The sequence below is a fragment of the Leucoraja erinacea genome, chromosome 14, assembly GCF_028641065.1.
Source record: "Leucoraja erinacea ecotype New England chromosome 14, Leri_hhj_1, whole genome shotgun sequence".
Lineage (NCBI taxonomy): Eukaryota > Metazoa > Chordata > Chondrichthyes > Rajiformes > Rajidae > Leucoraja > Leucoraja erinaceus.
Genome location: NC_073390.1, coordinates 5,731,505 through 5,744,919, shown reverse-complemented (window position 1 = coordinate 5,744,919; position 13,415 = coordinate 5,731,505). Strand labels below are relative to the sequence as shown.

Sequence of the window (13,415 nt, the reverse complement as noted above, 5' to 3'; positions counted from 1 at the left end):
AACTTTTTCATTCAAAACCTCTGGGCTTAAGTAGATTTAACACACAACACATATCTTTCAGTCATAAAGTGCCCTTTATTAGAAAATAGCACCAGACAGATAAATCCTTATGATCTAAACACTTAGTCCAGGAAAAACTGAATGGTAGCATTTTTTTCATTAGCATAAAAAAATTAAATTTATTAAAAAAAAGTAAACGTTGAAAATAAATTACAAAGGTCAATGACAATGAAATATCAGAAGGTGGGAAAACCATTAACATATAGGACAGCAAGCAGACTCATTTCCGCAGTCTACCACAATGTATTCACAAAACACCAACATTTACAATATTCACAATTAAAAAAAACTAAGGTAGCTGAACTGCATAGAAACAATGTACATTAGCATAAAAGAACCAGCCTGACAAAAAAAAAATGCAATTCATTCTGTGAAAACAACCAAAAATAGAGTAATTCTTCCCTGAAATAACAATGTCTTTTTGTTGGGATTCACACTGAATACTATCCCTTTCTGAAGTACTGGTATTGGAAACGAAATTGTGGCAGTTCCTTTAGAATAAAGCATGCCATACCTTCCAAATAAACAATTGAGTGCAACGGAGATCTCATAATGTGATTTTTGTATTTCGAAAGCTTGAATTGTCTCTGCAAAGGAAGAAGAGAGAATGCATTATGTGACTCTTTGTAATTACATCTCTGCATGAGATTTTAATTACACATGAACTACAAAGAGTTACAAATATTATGCCTTACGGTATGGAATTACATCTCAGTATGAGAGTTTAATTACAGGTAAGCTATCGATGATTACAATATTAATGTGTTTAAAATGCATTGTTTTCAGTTACAAAATATGAATTTTTCAAATATTTGAAACAATACGTAGCAATAAATCAAATTCACATTTGCTAGAAGGGCTGTATTGAAAGATGCCATGCCACATGGACTATTGGACTAAAAAAGTCCTTTACAATCAAGGCTAAAACAAATAATGTGTCAAATTTCCACAAGGAATAACATAACCTATCATCTTAATTTCAATGCATACATAATTCAGACCTCATGCAATAGAGGGCAACAGTTGAGGTACCAAAAATATTCCACATTTGATTACTACACAGGCCATTTGGCCATCCAGTCTCTGGCTCACAGACCAATTCCATTCCCCAAATGATTTTCCCTGCAACCTGTTCTCCCCCTAATCACATCACATGGATAGGCAGGGACTGGAGATATATGGATTATGTGCAGGCAGAGTTGGTCTTGGCATCATGTGCGGCACAGACATTGTGGGCTGAATGGTCTGTTCCTGTGCTGTACAGTTCCATGTTCTATACCATTGATGACTTCCACCTGAAGATTCTGCTATTCATCTACACACTATGGCAATTTAAACCGACACTTTTGGGAGATGAGAATAAATTGGTGTACTAAAGAACAGCATGGCTAATGCAAATGCGAGGCTTCACAAAAACTGTTTGGAAAAAGTTTCTACTCGAACTTTGAATGATAGTGGAGGTCCAGTAAGTGATGAAAGTAGGAGAGGAATCCGAGTGGAGAGAAATTAGGTAGTATCACTGAAAGGATGGCAATGAGAACAAAAGGGGTCCAGAACAGCCCCTTAAGGAACATCAGAGATATTGGTGTATCAACGGGGAGTGGAAACAAAGACAAATTATTCTCTCCCTCATTATATAGCATGCCAGTTTAGCTTAATAAAAGGGGTGTTGAAAAGTGTAACCTCATTGAAATAATATTTCAAATGGAAAAGTAATCTAAGTCAGAGTCAAAACAAGACAGGGAAAACAATATATCTATAGAAAAACAGCCCAATCTAGAAGTTCACTGTTTCAATGTATTTTCCAGCATTATGCTTCAGAAAGTTTATGTTTTCCCAGGATGAAACATCAGAATTCAACTATCTTTGGTAGTAAGTTACCCTAGCACTCCAATATGATTTAACATTAGAGACATATGGAACATCCATGCCATAACCCTTTCGGATATAACGTGGATTGCGAATCACGATTTCCCACTGGTGAACACAATTGGACACCAGGGTCTTTCCAGCACGACACTGGGATACCTGCGTGTAGGTTAAATTAATTTCTTACCTTCATCTCGCACCTTCTCATATTCTGATCCACTCTTAATTCTAGATTTCCACTCAACAGCATCCACAATCTCTCACTCTCATTCCTATCCACTGACCAATGCCCATTCCCACCATAATAATCTCACTCCCAATTACGTTCCAGACCTCATTCAATTATCTGATTCAAAGTCATTGGTATCTCACAGGTTATGTCCAGTTCTTTTTTTGTAGACTAAAACATGTTGGTATGCAACAAACCCATGTCACGTTGCTGGAAAATGATATAATATTTAACATTTTAGAGGTGCCGTTATCCCATACTGGTGTGTACTATCACAAAAATGCACCGTGCATGTTCTTGCAGTGCATCCATTATGGTGCGCTGGAACTGACAGTAAAATGTTACTTTATTCACTTTTTCATTCATGTGCTCTCCACAAACAACTGTATCAAATTACTTTTAAATCACCTTTGAGATCTCCTTGCGGAGATCCTCCTCCTCCTCCATCCTTCAGGACACCAATCTAAAATTTATATTTAGGAAAGACAGTGGAATTATCCACAAACGTGTTTAGGAACACAAATCCAGACAATATTTTCTTAACATAAAAGATATGGGCCAGAATGTTATGTTAGGTCATTATCAGTACAGGTTTAGCCAGATACAAACAATATTAAACACATCAGTTTATTTGTGTTGTTAAAGAAGGTGATTATAAACCAATAGAATTACGTCAGAAAAAGATATTCTAGGAATAAAACAAAATATTGGAATTGTTTTGCGGAAATATTTCTATGTACCCAAGTACAATTTAATCTTGGTATAATTCATGATAGGGTTTAATTCAGCATTCTTTTCTTCAGCAGATTATAATGGCAGAAATCTTAGAGTGCAAGGAAATCCAATGCAAAACAAGCATGGACTAGAATTAAAAACATGAAAGGATCTGATTTTGTACATTCAAGAACTTCAGGCCAGTTGGAGTTGTGCAAAATGGAGACCAGACCAAGCACATGTTTTAAAAAAAAGGGTTGTATAAAACAGACAAAAAAGACCACAAAAATCAAAATTAAACATTTCCACTCTTTACTCGATGCCAATAAATTGGAACATTTTTTGCCCCATATTTTCAAGAAATCTGCCAAAGTGACCCTGTAACATCTCAAACCTCCAGAATAAAATGTCTACTGGCATCTTACTTTGAAATAATCCTGAAATTCTGATGTGTTAACTAATTATTGAAAGATGAGTTACAAAGCTATTTTAGGAAAATTCAAATTTAATGGTACTTTTAAACAGAATAATCCATTGCTGATGATTATATTTAAAAATTGACGTGAAAGTTGAAATATTTGTATCATCCAAAATTAAAATGCTATATATCTAATCAAATTGTGAAACAATATGGTATAATTGCACCATTAATCAGTAATTCCACAACAGATATTAACTGAAATTAAACTCTAACAGTGCTGGCATAAAATACATTTTCTTCTCTTTCAAATTTTGCCTTTAAGAATAAAACTATACCAGTTTGAGTATTAAAACAAAAACAAAACTTGCAGGTGATGTTTCTTGTTATTCCTACCTTGATGCTTCTCTTGGAAAACATTTCTACACTGCCTATCAAACTAGGATTAGTTCTTAGGTTCGATGTAATTGGTACAGTGGGTCTTGAGGTTCTGACTTCAGCGGGACATTTTATAAGGTTCGCATGATGGACTGCACTGGAAGATTAGTTCGCATGGGATCCAGGGCGAGTTAGCCAACTGAATAGAGAATTGGCTTCATAGAAGAGGGTGATGGTGGAGGGTTGTTTTTCAAACAGGAGGCCTGTGATATATGGTGTACCTCAGGGATCAGTGCTGGGCCCTTTGTTGTTTGTGGTTTATATCAACGATTTGGTGAGAATGAACAATGCACGATTAGCAAGTTTGATGATGACACAAAATGTGCTGGCATCGTAGATGGTGAAGATGATTATCAGAAATTGCAGCAAGATCTTGATCAGTTGAGCAAGTGGGCTGAGGAATGGTTAATGGAATTTAATACAGATAAGTGTGAGGTGTTACATTTTGGGAAGTCCAACCAGGGTAGGAATCTGGGGGGTATTGCAGAGCAGAGGGATCTATGAGTGCACGTATGTTGTTCCTACCAAGGTAGACTGTGTGGTCAAGAAGGCTTTTGACAAATTGGCTTTTATCAGTCAGAGTATTGAGTGTAAGAGTTGGGAGGTAATGGTGCAGTGGTAGAAATGGGTGGCACAGCGGTAGAATTGCTGGCTCACAGTGCCAGAGACCCGGGTTAGGTCATGACTACGGATGCTATCTGTACGGAGCTTGTACATTCTCCGCATGACCCGAGTGGGTTCTCTCCGGGTGCTTCGGTTTCCTCCCACACTCCCAAGACTTACAGGTTTGTAAGCTAATTAGCTTGGAAAAAATTGTTAATTGTCCCTAGTGTGTGTGGGATAATGTTAGTGTGCGTGGATCACTGGTTGGCCTTTACTCAGTGGGCTGAAGGCATGCTCCCACGCTGTATCTCTAAACTAAACTAAGGTTATGTTGCAGTTGTACAAGACATTGCTGAGGCCCAATTGTGTACAGTTTGGTCACCCTGTTATAGAAAAAATGCTGTTAAACTGAAAAGGGCGCAGAAGATTTGAGGATTTTTCTAGGACTCAAGACCTGAGCGATAGGGAGAGGTCAAGCAGAATAGGATTTTATTCCTTGGAATGCAGGAGGACGAGGAGTGATTTTGTAGTGTATAGGATCAAAAGGGGATTAGATAGTGTAAATACAGTCTTTTACCCAGAGCAGAGGAATCAAGATGCAAAGTACATAGGCTTAAGATGAAGGGGGGTAGATTTAATAGGAACCCGAGGGGCACTTTTGATTTTACACAAAAGGATGGTGGGTATATGGAACGAGCTGCCAGAGGAGGCAGTTGAGGCAAGTACTATCACAACATTTAAAATACATTTGGACAGGTACATGGATAGAATAGGTTTAGAGGGATATGGGCCAAACATAGGCAGGTGGGACTAATGTAGGTGAGGCATGTTGTACAGGGTGGACTAGATGGGCCTGAGGGCATGTTTTCACACCCTATGACTTTATGGTTATGGTGGTACACATTTCTGCTTGTGGGTAATAGCAGTTCAAAATTATGTTTTTATTATAGTTTGCTTTAATTTTGGGATATATAAATATTTCAACTTTAGTGGTTTATTGAAAAATGGATAAAGTGTGGGAAATTTACCTCCTCATGCAGCTGGGGCATAAGTATGAAATTGCCACTAAATTGCAGAGTTTAATAATGAATACCTAATAATTCTTTAATCAGAATTGAAGATTTCATGTTCTAAAGTTCCACTGGGTGCAATTTTCCACTGCTACTACAGTACAGTAATACTACCCAACAATGTGGAAAATTGCACAGGTATGTCTTGTTCAAAAAAGGCAAAACCATTCTGTTTACTCAGAACAAAACAAAGTGCTGGAGTAACTCGGCGGGTCAGACAGCATCTGTGGAGGGAATGGATAGGTGACAAATCTTCACACTGATTGCAGTACAGGGGAGAATGCTGGAAATAGAGGTGAGGGCAGGACAGAGCTGGACAAGTGATTGGTGTATACTTTAAGATTATGTTTTATTACTAAATAGTTACTAAAAACACAAGCTCACCTGTTTTTAAGATCACTTACAGCTATTAAAACATTTAATTATCCCTTCTTTTAAAAAAAATTAGTACGTTTAGTGCTGTAAATATACAAAGTAAAAGTTGACATTTGCAATCCAAAATGTAATTTTATTGAAAAAATTCAGATGTCATCAAATTTTTAGACATTTGTATTTTGAGAATTGCTTCATACTGCATTCAACATTAATTACTTAGTCCACTCGAAAATATTCTGCACGTTCAATTAAGATAGATTCTGTACTGATTCTGTACTTTATGAGTGACAGTAAACCCAAGAAACTACATAGTTCAGTTTTTCTCTTGCTGTTGGCAGGAGTCCCTTTGCTTTAGCTTTGTTGTAAGAATCCTATCAAACACCATACATAATCTGTACATTGCCAGACCTGCAACATTTAAATATTTAAAACATCTTCCTCACCAAAATAGAAACAATTGTCTAATTTGTTCCTGAGATCTATTAAATATTACAAGACCTTAAAAGTTACAATCTATTTCTTCCAAATAGTTTTAATATAGATAAATTCCTGCAGCACAGCAATCCAGTGCGAAGAAAGTATCATTTGTTGGCAAACATTTGTTATGTGAACCGAAGATAGACACAAAATGCAGGAGTTCTTCAGTCTGAAGAAGGGTCTCAACCTGAAATGTCACCCATTCCTTCCCTCCGGAAATGCTGCCTGTCCCGCTGAGTTCAGTTCAAAATGTCCAGCATTTTTTGTCGATTTAAACCAGCATCTGCAGTTCTTTCCTATACATGTTATGTAAACCAATCCAATTAACAGCATACTACCTCAATTTTGGTGCTTGTGCATCTGGAGTTACCTGCTGACTTTTGGTTAAAACCACTTTCTTTTATTATATATTTTTAAGAACAATCTCATCGCAAACACAAATAATCCACTTTTCTTCCTCACCTCAAAAAATTGTTTAAAAAGCACTGCTTTGTTACGTTGATTTTCCTCTTAAAAGTACATTTAATGTCATTTTAAAACCAGAACATTGTAAACTCAGTGAAAAATCGACCTATTGTAAGAAAGAAGGCATCAAGAGAAAAAATAGTTTCTGTTAAGCAGTAGTAAGAAACTTTCAACCACACAAGGTTAGGCTTAAAAATGCTCTGAACTCCAGATCTAGTCGCAAGAACAGAATGGCCTATATTTCTGTGTGAAAAATGCCGACAGGTAGTTGGGAATTTGCACTTGCACAAATCATGAACTGGAAGACAGCTTTTCATTAAAAGTTTTATTAATATTAAAAAAGGTTTTGCTGATTATATCCCCAGCATTATTTGCCGATTATATCCCCAGCAAAAAAGCATTAAAAACATGCAATCTCAGACACTTATGCTTCAGAATATCCCCTGTTGAGCTTGTGCCAGAGGTGAAATAATGGATTTTGTAAATTATTTTTTCAAACATCATGTTCTAAACCCATTTAAAACAGATATTTTGCAACTCCATTCAGTTCAATACAGAGGAGTAGCTGTGAGGAAGAAAGGTACATTTTAGGTAATTTAAATAATTAAAACATTTTAATAAATTTAATTCATAACTGTTTCCATATATTATTAATAATCTAGATATTATTGTTTGATTAACTTTGAACATAATTTTATTATTTTTGAATGCTTCCAAATGTCAGAGAAGTTAAACAGGCAATGTCTTTGCTTGCCCATTAAACTAGGGATGAGGCTTGGCTGGTTGTCAGTTTTTCAGCAGTGTGATCTAGGCTCAATCTAGCTCTGTCCCAGAATAGCCGATGGATCCAGAAAGACACGCACCGCAAAGGACATTGCTGTTGGATGAGGTTGGAGAAAGTTTGCTGAGGAAACTGCGGTTGGAAGAAATATTAAAATAATTGTCTAGTTAGCAAGAAGGTGGGCTGTGGTTCTGCATTTGTTAGGACATAAGCACATACATCTCAAAATTATGAGGTGCTAGTTAAACACCATCATGTTTATCAGTCGCTGATACAAGGAACGGCAGATGATGGTTTCCCAAAATAGATTCCAGTGCTGGAGTGACACAGAGAATCAGGCAACATGCGTGGAGAACATGGATAAGTGATGTTTCAGGTGTGGACACCTCTTCAGACTGATTGTAGTAAGGGGAGAAAGCTGGAAGAGAGGTGGGAGTGGGACAAAGCCTGACAAGTAGGCGGAAACAGGTGAGGGTGCTTTTTGATTGGCACATGGTTAGACAAAGGCCAAAGATGAAAAGACAAAAAAAAAAATGCGAGATAAGGATAGAAAAAGCATGAAATGTGAAGCCTGGGGAAGGGGAAAAAGGGGTGTGCATCCAGGTGAGGAACAAGGAAGAGAGCAGAAAAGGGGGGAGGGAAGCAGTAAGTTACCCTATATTGGTACAAACTCAACCCAAATAGTATGAACATTGAATTCACCAGCTTTAGGTATACAAACCTCCCCCCTTTCTTCCTTGTGCCTCACCTGGATGGCCACCTATTTCTCTCTTTGCCCTTCCACCTGAATTCCTTCCTTTGGCTTCATATTTCTACCATCCTCACCTCTCACCTTTTGTATTCTCAGCTCTGAGCACTAATTATTCTCTAATATTTCATCTGAAAGGCTGAAATTCAAATGCAACATTGCACATCAAGTAATACAAATAACCTGATTCGAGGAGAGGCTAGAGGAAATGCTGGATAATTATCATGAATGGCAAGTCTGAACATTATACCTTTCCAAATCATGGTGACCCTAATTGATCAATGGAAAAATTACACAGTGCCCTCCATAATGTTTGGGACAAAGACCCATCATTTATTTATTCGCCTCTGTACTCCACAATTTGAGGTATGTAATAGAAAAAATCACTTGTGGTTAATGTGCATATTGCCAGATTTTATTAAAGGCCATTCTTATACATTTTGGTTTCACCATGTAGAAATTACAGCTGTGTTTATACATAGTCCCTCCATTTCAGGGCACCATAATGTTTGGGACACAGCAATGTAATGTAAATGAAAGTAGTCATGTTTAGTATTTTGTTGCATATCCTTTTTATTGGAGTACAGAGGCGAATAAATAAATGATGGGTCTTTGTCCCAAACATTATGAAGGGCAATGTATGTTTACATGGCAGCTGCCATAGCATCAGGCTGTTGTATTTATTTAATTTACATCCATTGAAATACTTTTGTAAGGTAAATAGTTTTGAAACGCCTTGTATCTATTTCTACAAGTGAGTAGCGTTTTAGGGTTTGGCCACTTTTGTGACGTTAGCCTTTCTTCTAGGTGACACTTTCTTTAGGTGTCAGTTCTCAGGGATCTCCAGCAGCACCTGTCATCACACTGAAGATTTCTTAAAGACTACTAATGTTTAAAAAAGCTTTTAACTAACATTTTACAAACTACAAAAATGACTGGAACAGTTGTAAGTTCAAATTTAATAACAAGCAGAGCTGAATTTTGAAACATACCTGAAAACATTGATAATCCATTATCATAAAGAAACTGAACTAGGCCATAATAATGATTTGGTACCATTAAAACATGTCCAGAATCTTTTTAAAAATAGTTTAAATCAATTATAAGTTCTCAACATTACAAGGGAAAATATTGCAAAGCAAAGCACTTTATGCAGAAGCAGAAATAGGTTTCTACATATAACCATATAACAATTACAGCACGGAAACAGGCCATCTCGGCCCTACAAGTCTTGGCCCTACATGATTACGAAGTAACAATAAGTTTCAGTGTTGTGACAGTGCAAGTTTCACTTTTGTGACAAATGCAAAATTAATTTTATAAAATGTTTTTGTATACTACCAAATAGTTTTCACATTACAACCGACAATGAAGATTTGTAATGAAATGATCTATGGGGAAGGAGGCTGGTTTTCATGGGGAAATTAATATTCATAACCTTATGCATCTGGATCATTTGACTTTGAAAGCAACACAGCCACAAAATTTTTAAAACTCGAAAAACAGCATTTACTTGCATCCTCACTCATTGCAGAATTTTGTTTTGGATTACTCTCCGCGACAGAAAATGATTGGAATTGATCCGTCAGTGGCAAGGAGCCCGAGGAGGTGTAGATCTTAAAAATGCTGCAATTATTTGAAGCTACTATATACAGCTGCAATGCGCTTGGACGGAAAAGTTCCAGCATTTTGGCCCACTGGGCCACCACAGAGGTCATTAGGCTTTTGTCTTTTAAACAACAGCGATGCAGGACAAAACCTTTGTAAGATGTTCTATGGAGATTATACAATGGTGGCAATGCAAATTTTACATGTCCCCCTCCCATTGGAATTGTGCAAAATGGTGCAGCGCGTCTTTTAACTTACACTTGAATACAATATATATGCTTTAAATTGGATTGGAGCATTTTTGAAAGGGGGAGGCTGTGCGATCACTGATCACTGGCCTTGGGGGTACCCGGTGAGGGAGTGGAGCAACCGAGTGGGGAGAGGGTGCGGAAGAAGGGGGTCCCCCCTCCAAGGGTAGTAACTTTTTGAAATTTGATGTATTAAAATCATGTTTTAGTGCACTGTAGAAGTATGATTTCAATGTTTTTTGTATAAAGTATTTTTAAGAGGTAACTTTTTAAGGGGTAACTTTATCCACACAAAGAGTGATGGGTGTATGGAACAAGCTGCCAGAGGAGGTAGTTGAGGCAGGGACCATCCCAATATTTAAGAAAACGTTAGACTGATACATGGATAGGACAGGTTTGGAGATAGAGACCAAAAGCAGGTGGCGTAGCTGGGACATGTTGGCGGCCACTGATTGTCCTCCAGGATGCACTCTCTCCTCTCAACCCCCCGCTCTCTCTCCCCCTCCATCTCTTTCCCCCTCTCTCTCTCTCTTTCTCTCTCTCCTCACCACTCTCTCCCGTCTCCCCTCTCTCCCCTTCCCTCTCTTCTCTCCCCCCTCTCTCTCTCCTTACTCTCTCCTCTTTCCCTCTCTCTCTCTCTCTCTCTCTCCATCTCCATCTCCCCCCTCTCTCTCTCTCTCTCCTCCTCTTCCTCTCTCTCTCTCTCTCTCTCCTTTGAAAGTCTGTCCCTTCGGCACAGAGACTCTCGCGGCAGCGGCGCTTCCGACGCCCCGAGACACTCGCACTGTCCGGAGTGCTCCATGGCCGAAGCTGCAGCGAGCGACTCGCTAGCCGCGCAAATACTCACCAGCCCCGGCTCCCCGCATCTGTATCCACCCGCTGCTTCCATCCCTCCCTCAGCCCCGGCTCTCCAACACCCGCGGACCATGCAGCATATCCGAGTTTTGAAATGTTTGTTGATCACAGAATTTTTCACCAGAGCGTGAGAGATTTCTGATCAGCGTGAGGGCGTGAGAGTTTGCCTGAGGGCGTGACTCACGCTCAAAGCGTCAGAGTTGGCAGCCCTGTCAAGAGTCACGTCCTAACAGAGTAAAGAGAGTTGGATTGAAGGTCAGCCATTTTTTAAGAATGGCAAAATAGGCCAAGTGGTTAAACCTATTAAATATCCAGTTGCAAAGGGAAATAGCAAAACGTTGGGGCCTATCGCTACAGTGCTTGTCCAAACTTTTGGCGAAGGACTCTTTTTAAAAAGGGTTAGGTCCTCCGTCCCTAATCTAAATAATACCATACCATAATCTATATGTGTGTCATGGTTACACGTAAAAAGCATGTTCTGATAATACTTTTAAGAAAATAGGTATTTACTTACAGATCAGTGAATTGGATGTGCCTGCTTCTCATTGTGGAATCTGTTGTCAAATGGCAGCTGTGATGAGGTATTTGTTGTATTCAATATGGAGACAAAGATTTCAGGCTTTTCAATTTTTCTCCTAACTTCAAGCAACACAACTGCATCAAGGCAGTGTTAATGAACTGACGAGGTCTATGATTCGCATACTCACTTTGTTTCTCTTCCTTGCATCACAAAATCTGGGTTTGATCCTGGCACGAAGAGAGATTAAACGGTGGACATAAGGAAATTGGTGGAGAGTTTTATAATCGGTCAGCTGCTCTTTCTTGAAACTAAGCAAACAGGCCATTTATGCATTGACTCCAATACTACCCATTCTACTCACATCAACTAATGCTCCTATTTGTAGACCTTTCAGTCCAGGAATACACCACAGCAGTAAATGTCCACAAAAATAAAAAAGAGAAGCTGTTGGGAGCCTGAAATGTGCAAACCCACTGGCACTGCATGTACAGCGGCAAGCAGATAAGTAGAATAGGATGAGTATTTGTTGAATCGAGAGAAGGGCAGTACTTAACAAAGCTAGCTCTGGAAACTATGTCTCGTCCAAGCACCCAGCTTTAAATTAACTGTTTCACATAATTAGTTTTTGATTATCAATCCCAAAGAGTTTTTGACCAGGACTGTCAGTTCGAAAACATTCAAAAATTGCATTTAGCCTGAGCACATCTCTTATCTCAAAAACATTAGAACCTCAAGGAAATCTTGACTCCATGTTCTCTAACTTCATCAAAAGCTTGAACAGATGGAGTTCAGATATCCTCACAAATCATCTTTAGTGCAATAATCTTGTCAAAACAACTGATGGCAAAACTTTCTACATAAACAACACATTTAGCTACTATGCCCTCCATAATGTTTGGGACAACATTTGTTTATTTGCCTCTGTACTCAGCAATTTGAGATTTGTAATTTAAAAAAAAATCACATGTGGTTAAAGTGCACGTTGTCAGATTTTAATAAAGCCATAACCTTCAGCAGCCTTACATGCCCATGCCATAACACCCCCACCACCGTGTTTCACAGATGAGGTGGTGTGCTTTGGATCTTGGGCAGTTCCTTCTCCATACTTTGCTCTTACCATCACTCTGATATAAGTTAATCTTCGTCTCATCTGTCCACAAGACATTTTTCCAGAACTGTGGTTGCTCTGTTCATGAAGTCTTCTGCGGACTGTGGTCATTGACAAATCCAAATCCGCACCTGACTCCTGAAGAATGTTTCTGATTTGCCGGACAGGTGTTTTTTTTGGGATTTTTCTTTATTATAGAGAGAATTCTTCTGTCATCAGCTTTAGAGGTTTTAGTTTAGTTTAGTTTAGAGATGCAGCAAGGAAACAGGTCCTTCAGCCCTCCGAGTCTGCACCGACCAGCGATCCCCGCACATCAACACTGTCCTACACACACTATGGACAATTTACATACACCAAGCCAATTAACCAACACATCTGTGGAGCGTGGGAGGAAACTGAAGATCTCGGAGAAAACCCACACGGTCACGGGGAGAACGTACAAACTCCATACAGACAGCACCTGTAGTCGGGATCAAACTCGGGTCTCTGGTGCTGCAAGCGCTGTAAGGCAGCAACTCTACCGCTGTGCCACCGTGGCCATCCTATTCCTTGGCCTGCCAGTCCCTTTGGGATTAGTAAGCTCACCAGCGCTCTCTTTCTTCTTAACGATGTTCCAAACAGTTGATTTTGGTAAAACTAAGGTTTGGCTGATGTCTCTAACAGTTTTATTATTGGTTCTCAGTCTCATAATGGCTTCTTTTACTTTCATTGGCACAACTTTGGTCCTCATGTTGATAAACAGCATTAAAATACCTGAGCAAATACAAACACCTGTGAGGCCATGTGTCCCAAACATTATGGAGGGCACTGTAATTATTTAAATAGGCAA

The 13,415-nt window shown here is 38.8% G+C and overlaps 1 protein-coding gene across 5 annotated transcripts in view; it reads right to left on the bottom strand.

The window, feature by feature from the left end:
• Positions 1-13,415, bottom strand: part of eif4e2 (eukaryotic translation initiation factor 4E family member 2) — a 54,433-nt gene that overhangs the window by 12,893 nt on the left and 28,125 nt on the right. For 2 of the 5 annotated variants that reach the window (XM_055645421.1, XM_055645425.1), the window contains one exon: positions 56-647. In XM_055645421.1, coding sequence (XP_055501396.1) covers positions 608-647 — 40 coding nt within the window. In that variant the 3' untranslated portion in view covers positions 56-607. Of the gene's footprint in view, positions 1-55; positions 648-2,566; positions 2,622-13,415 lie in introns of those variants that run through there. The other 3 variants (XR_008724524.1, XM_055645423.1, XM_055645422.1) reach the window with 3 other exon arrangements.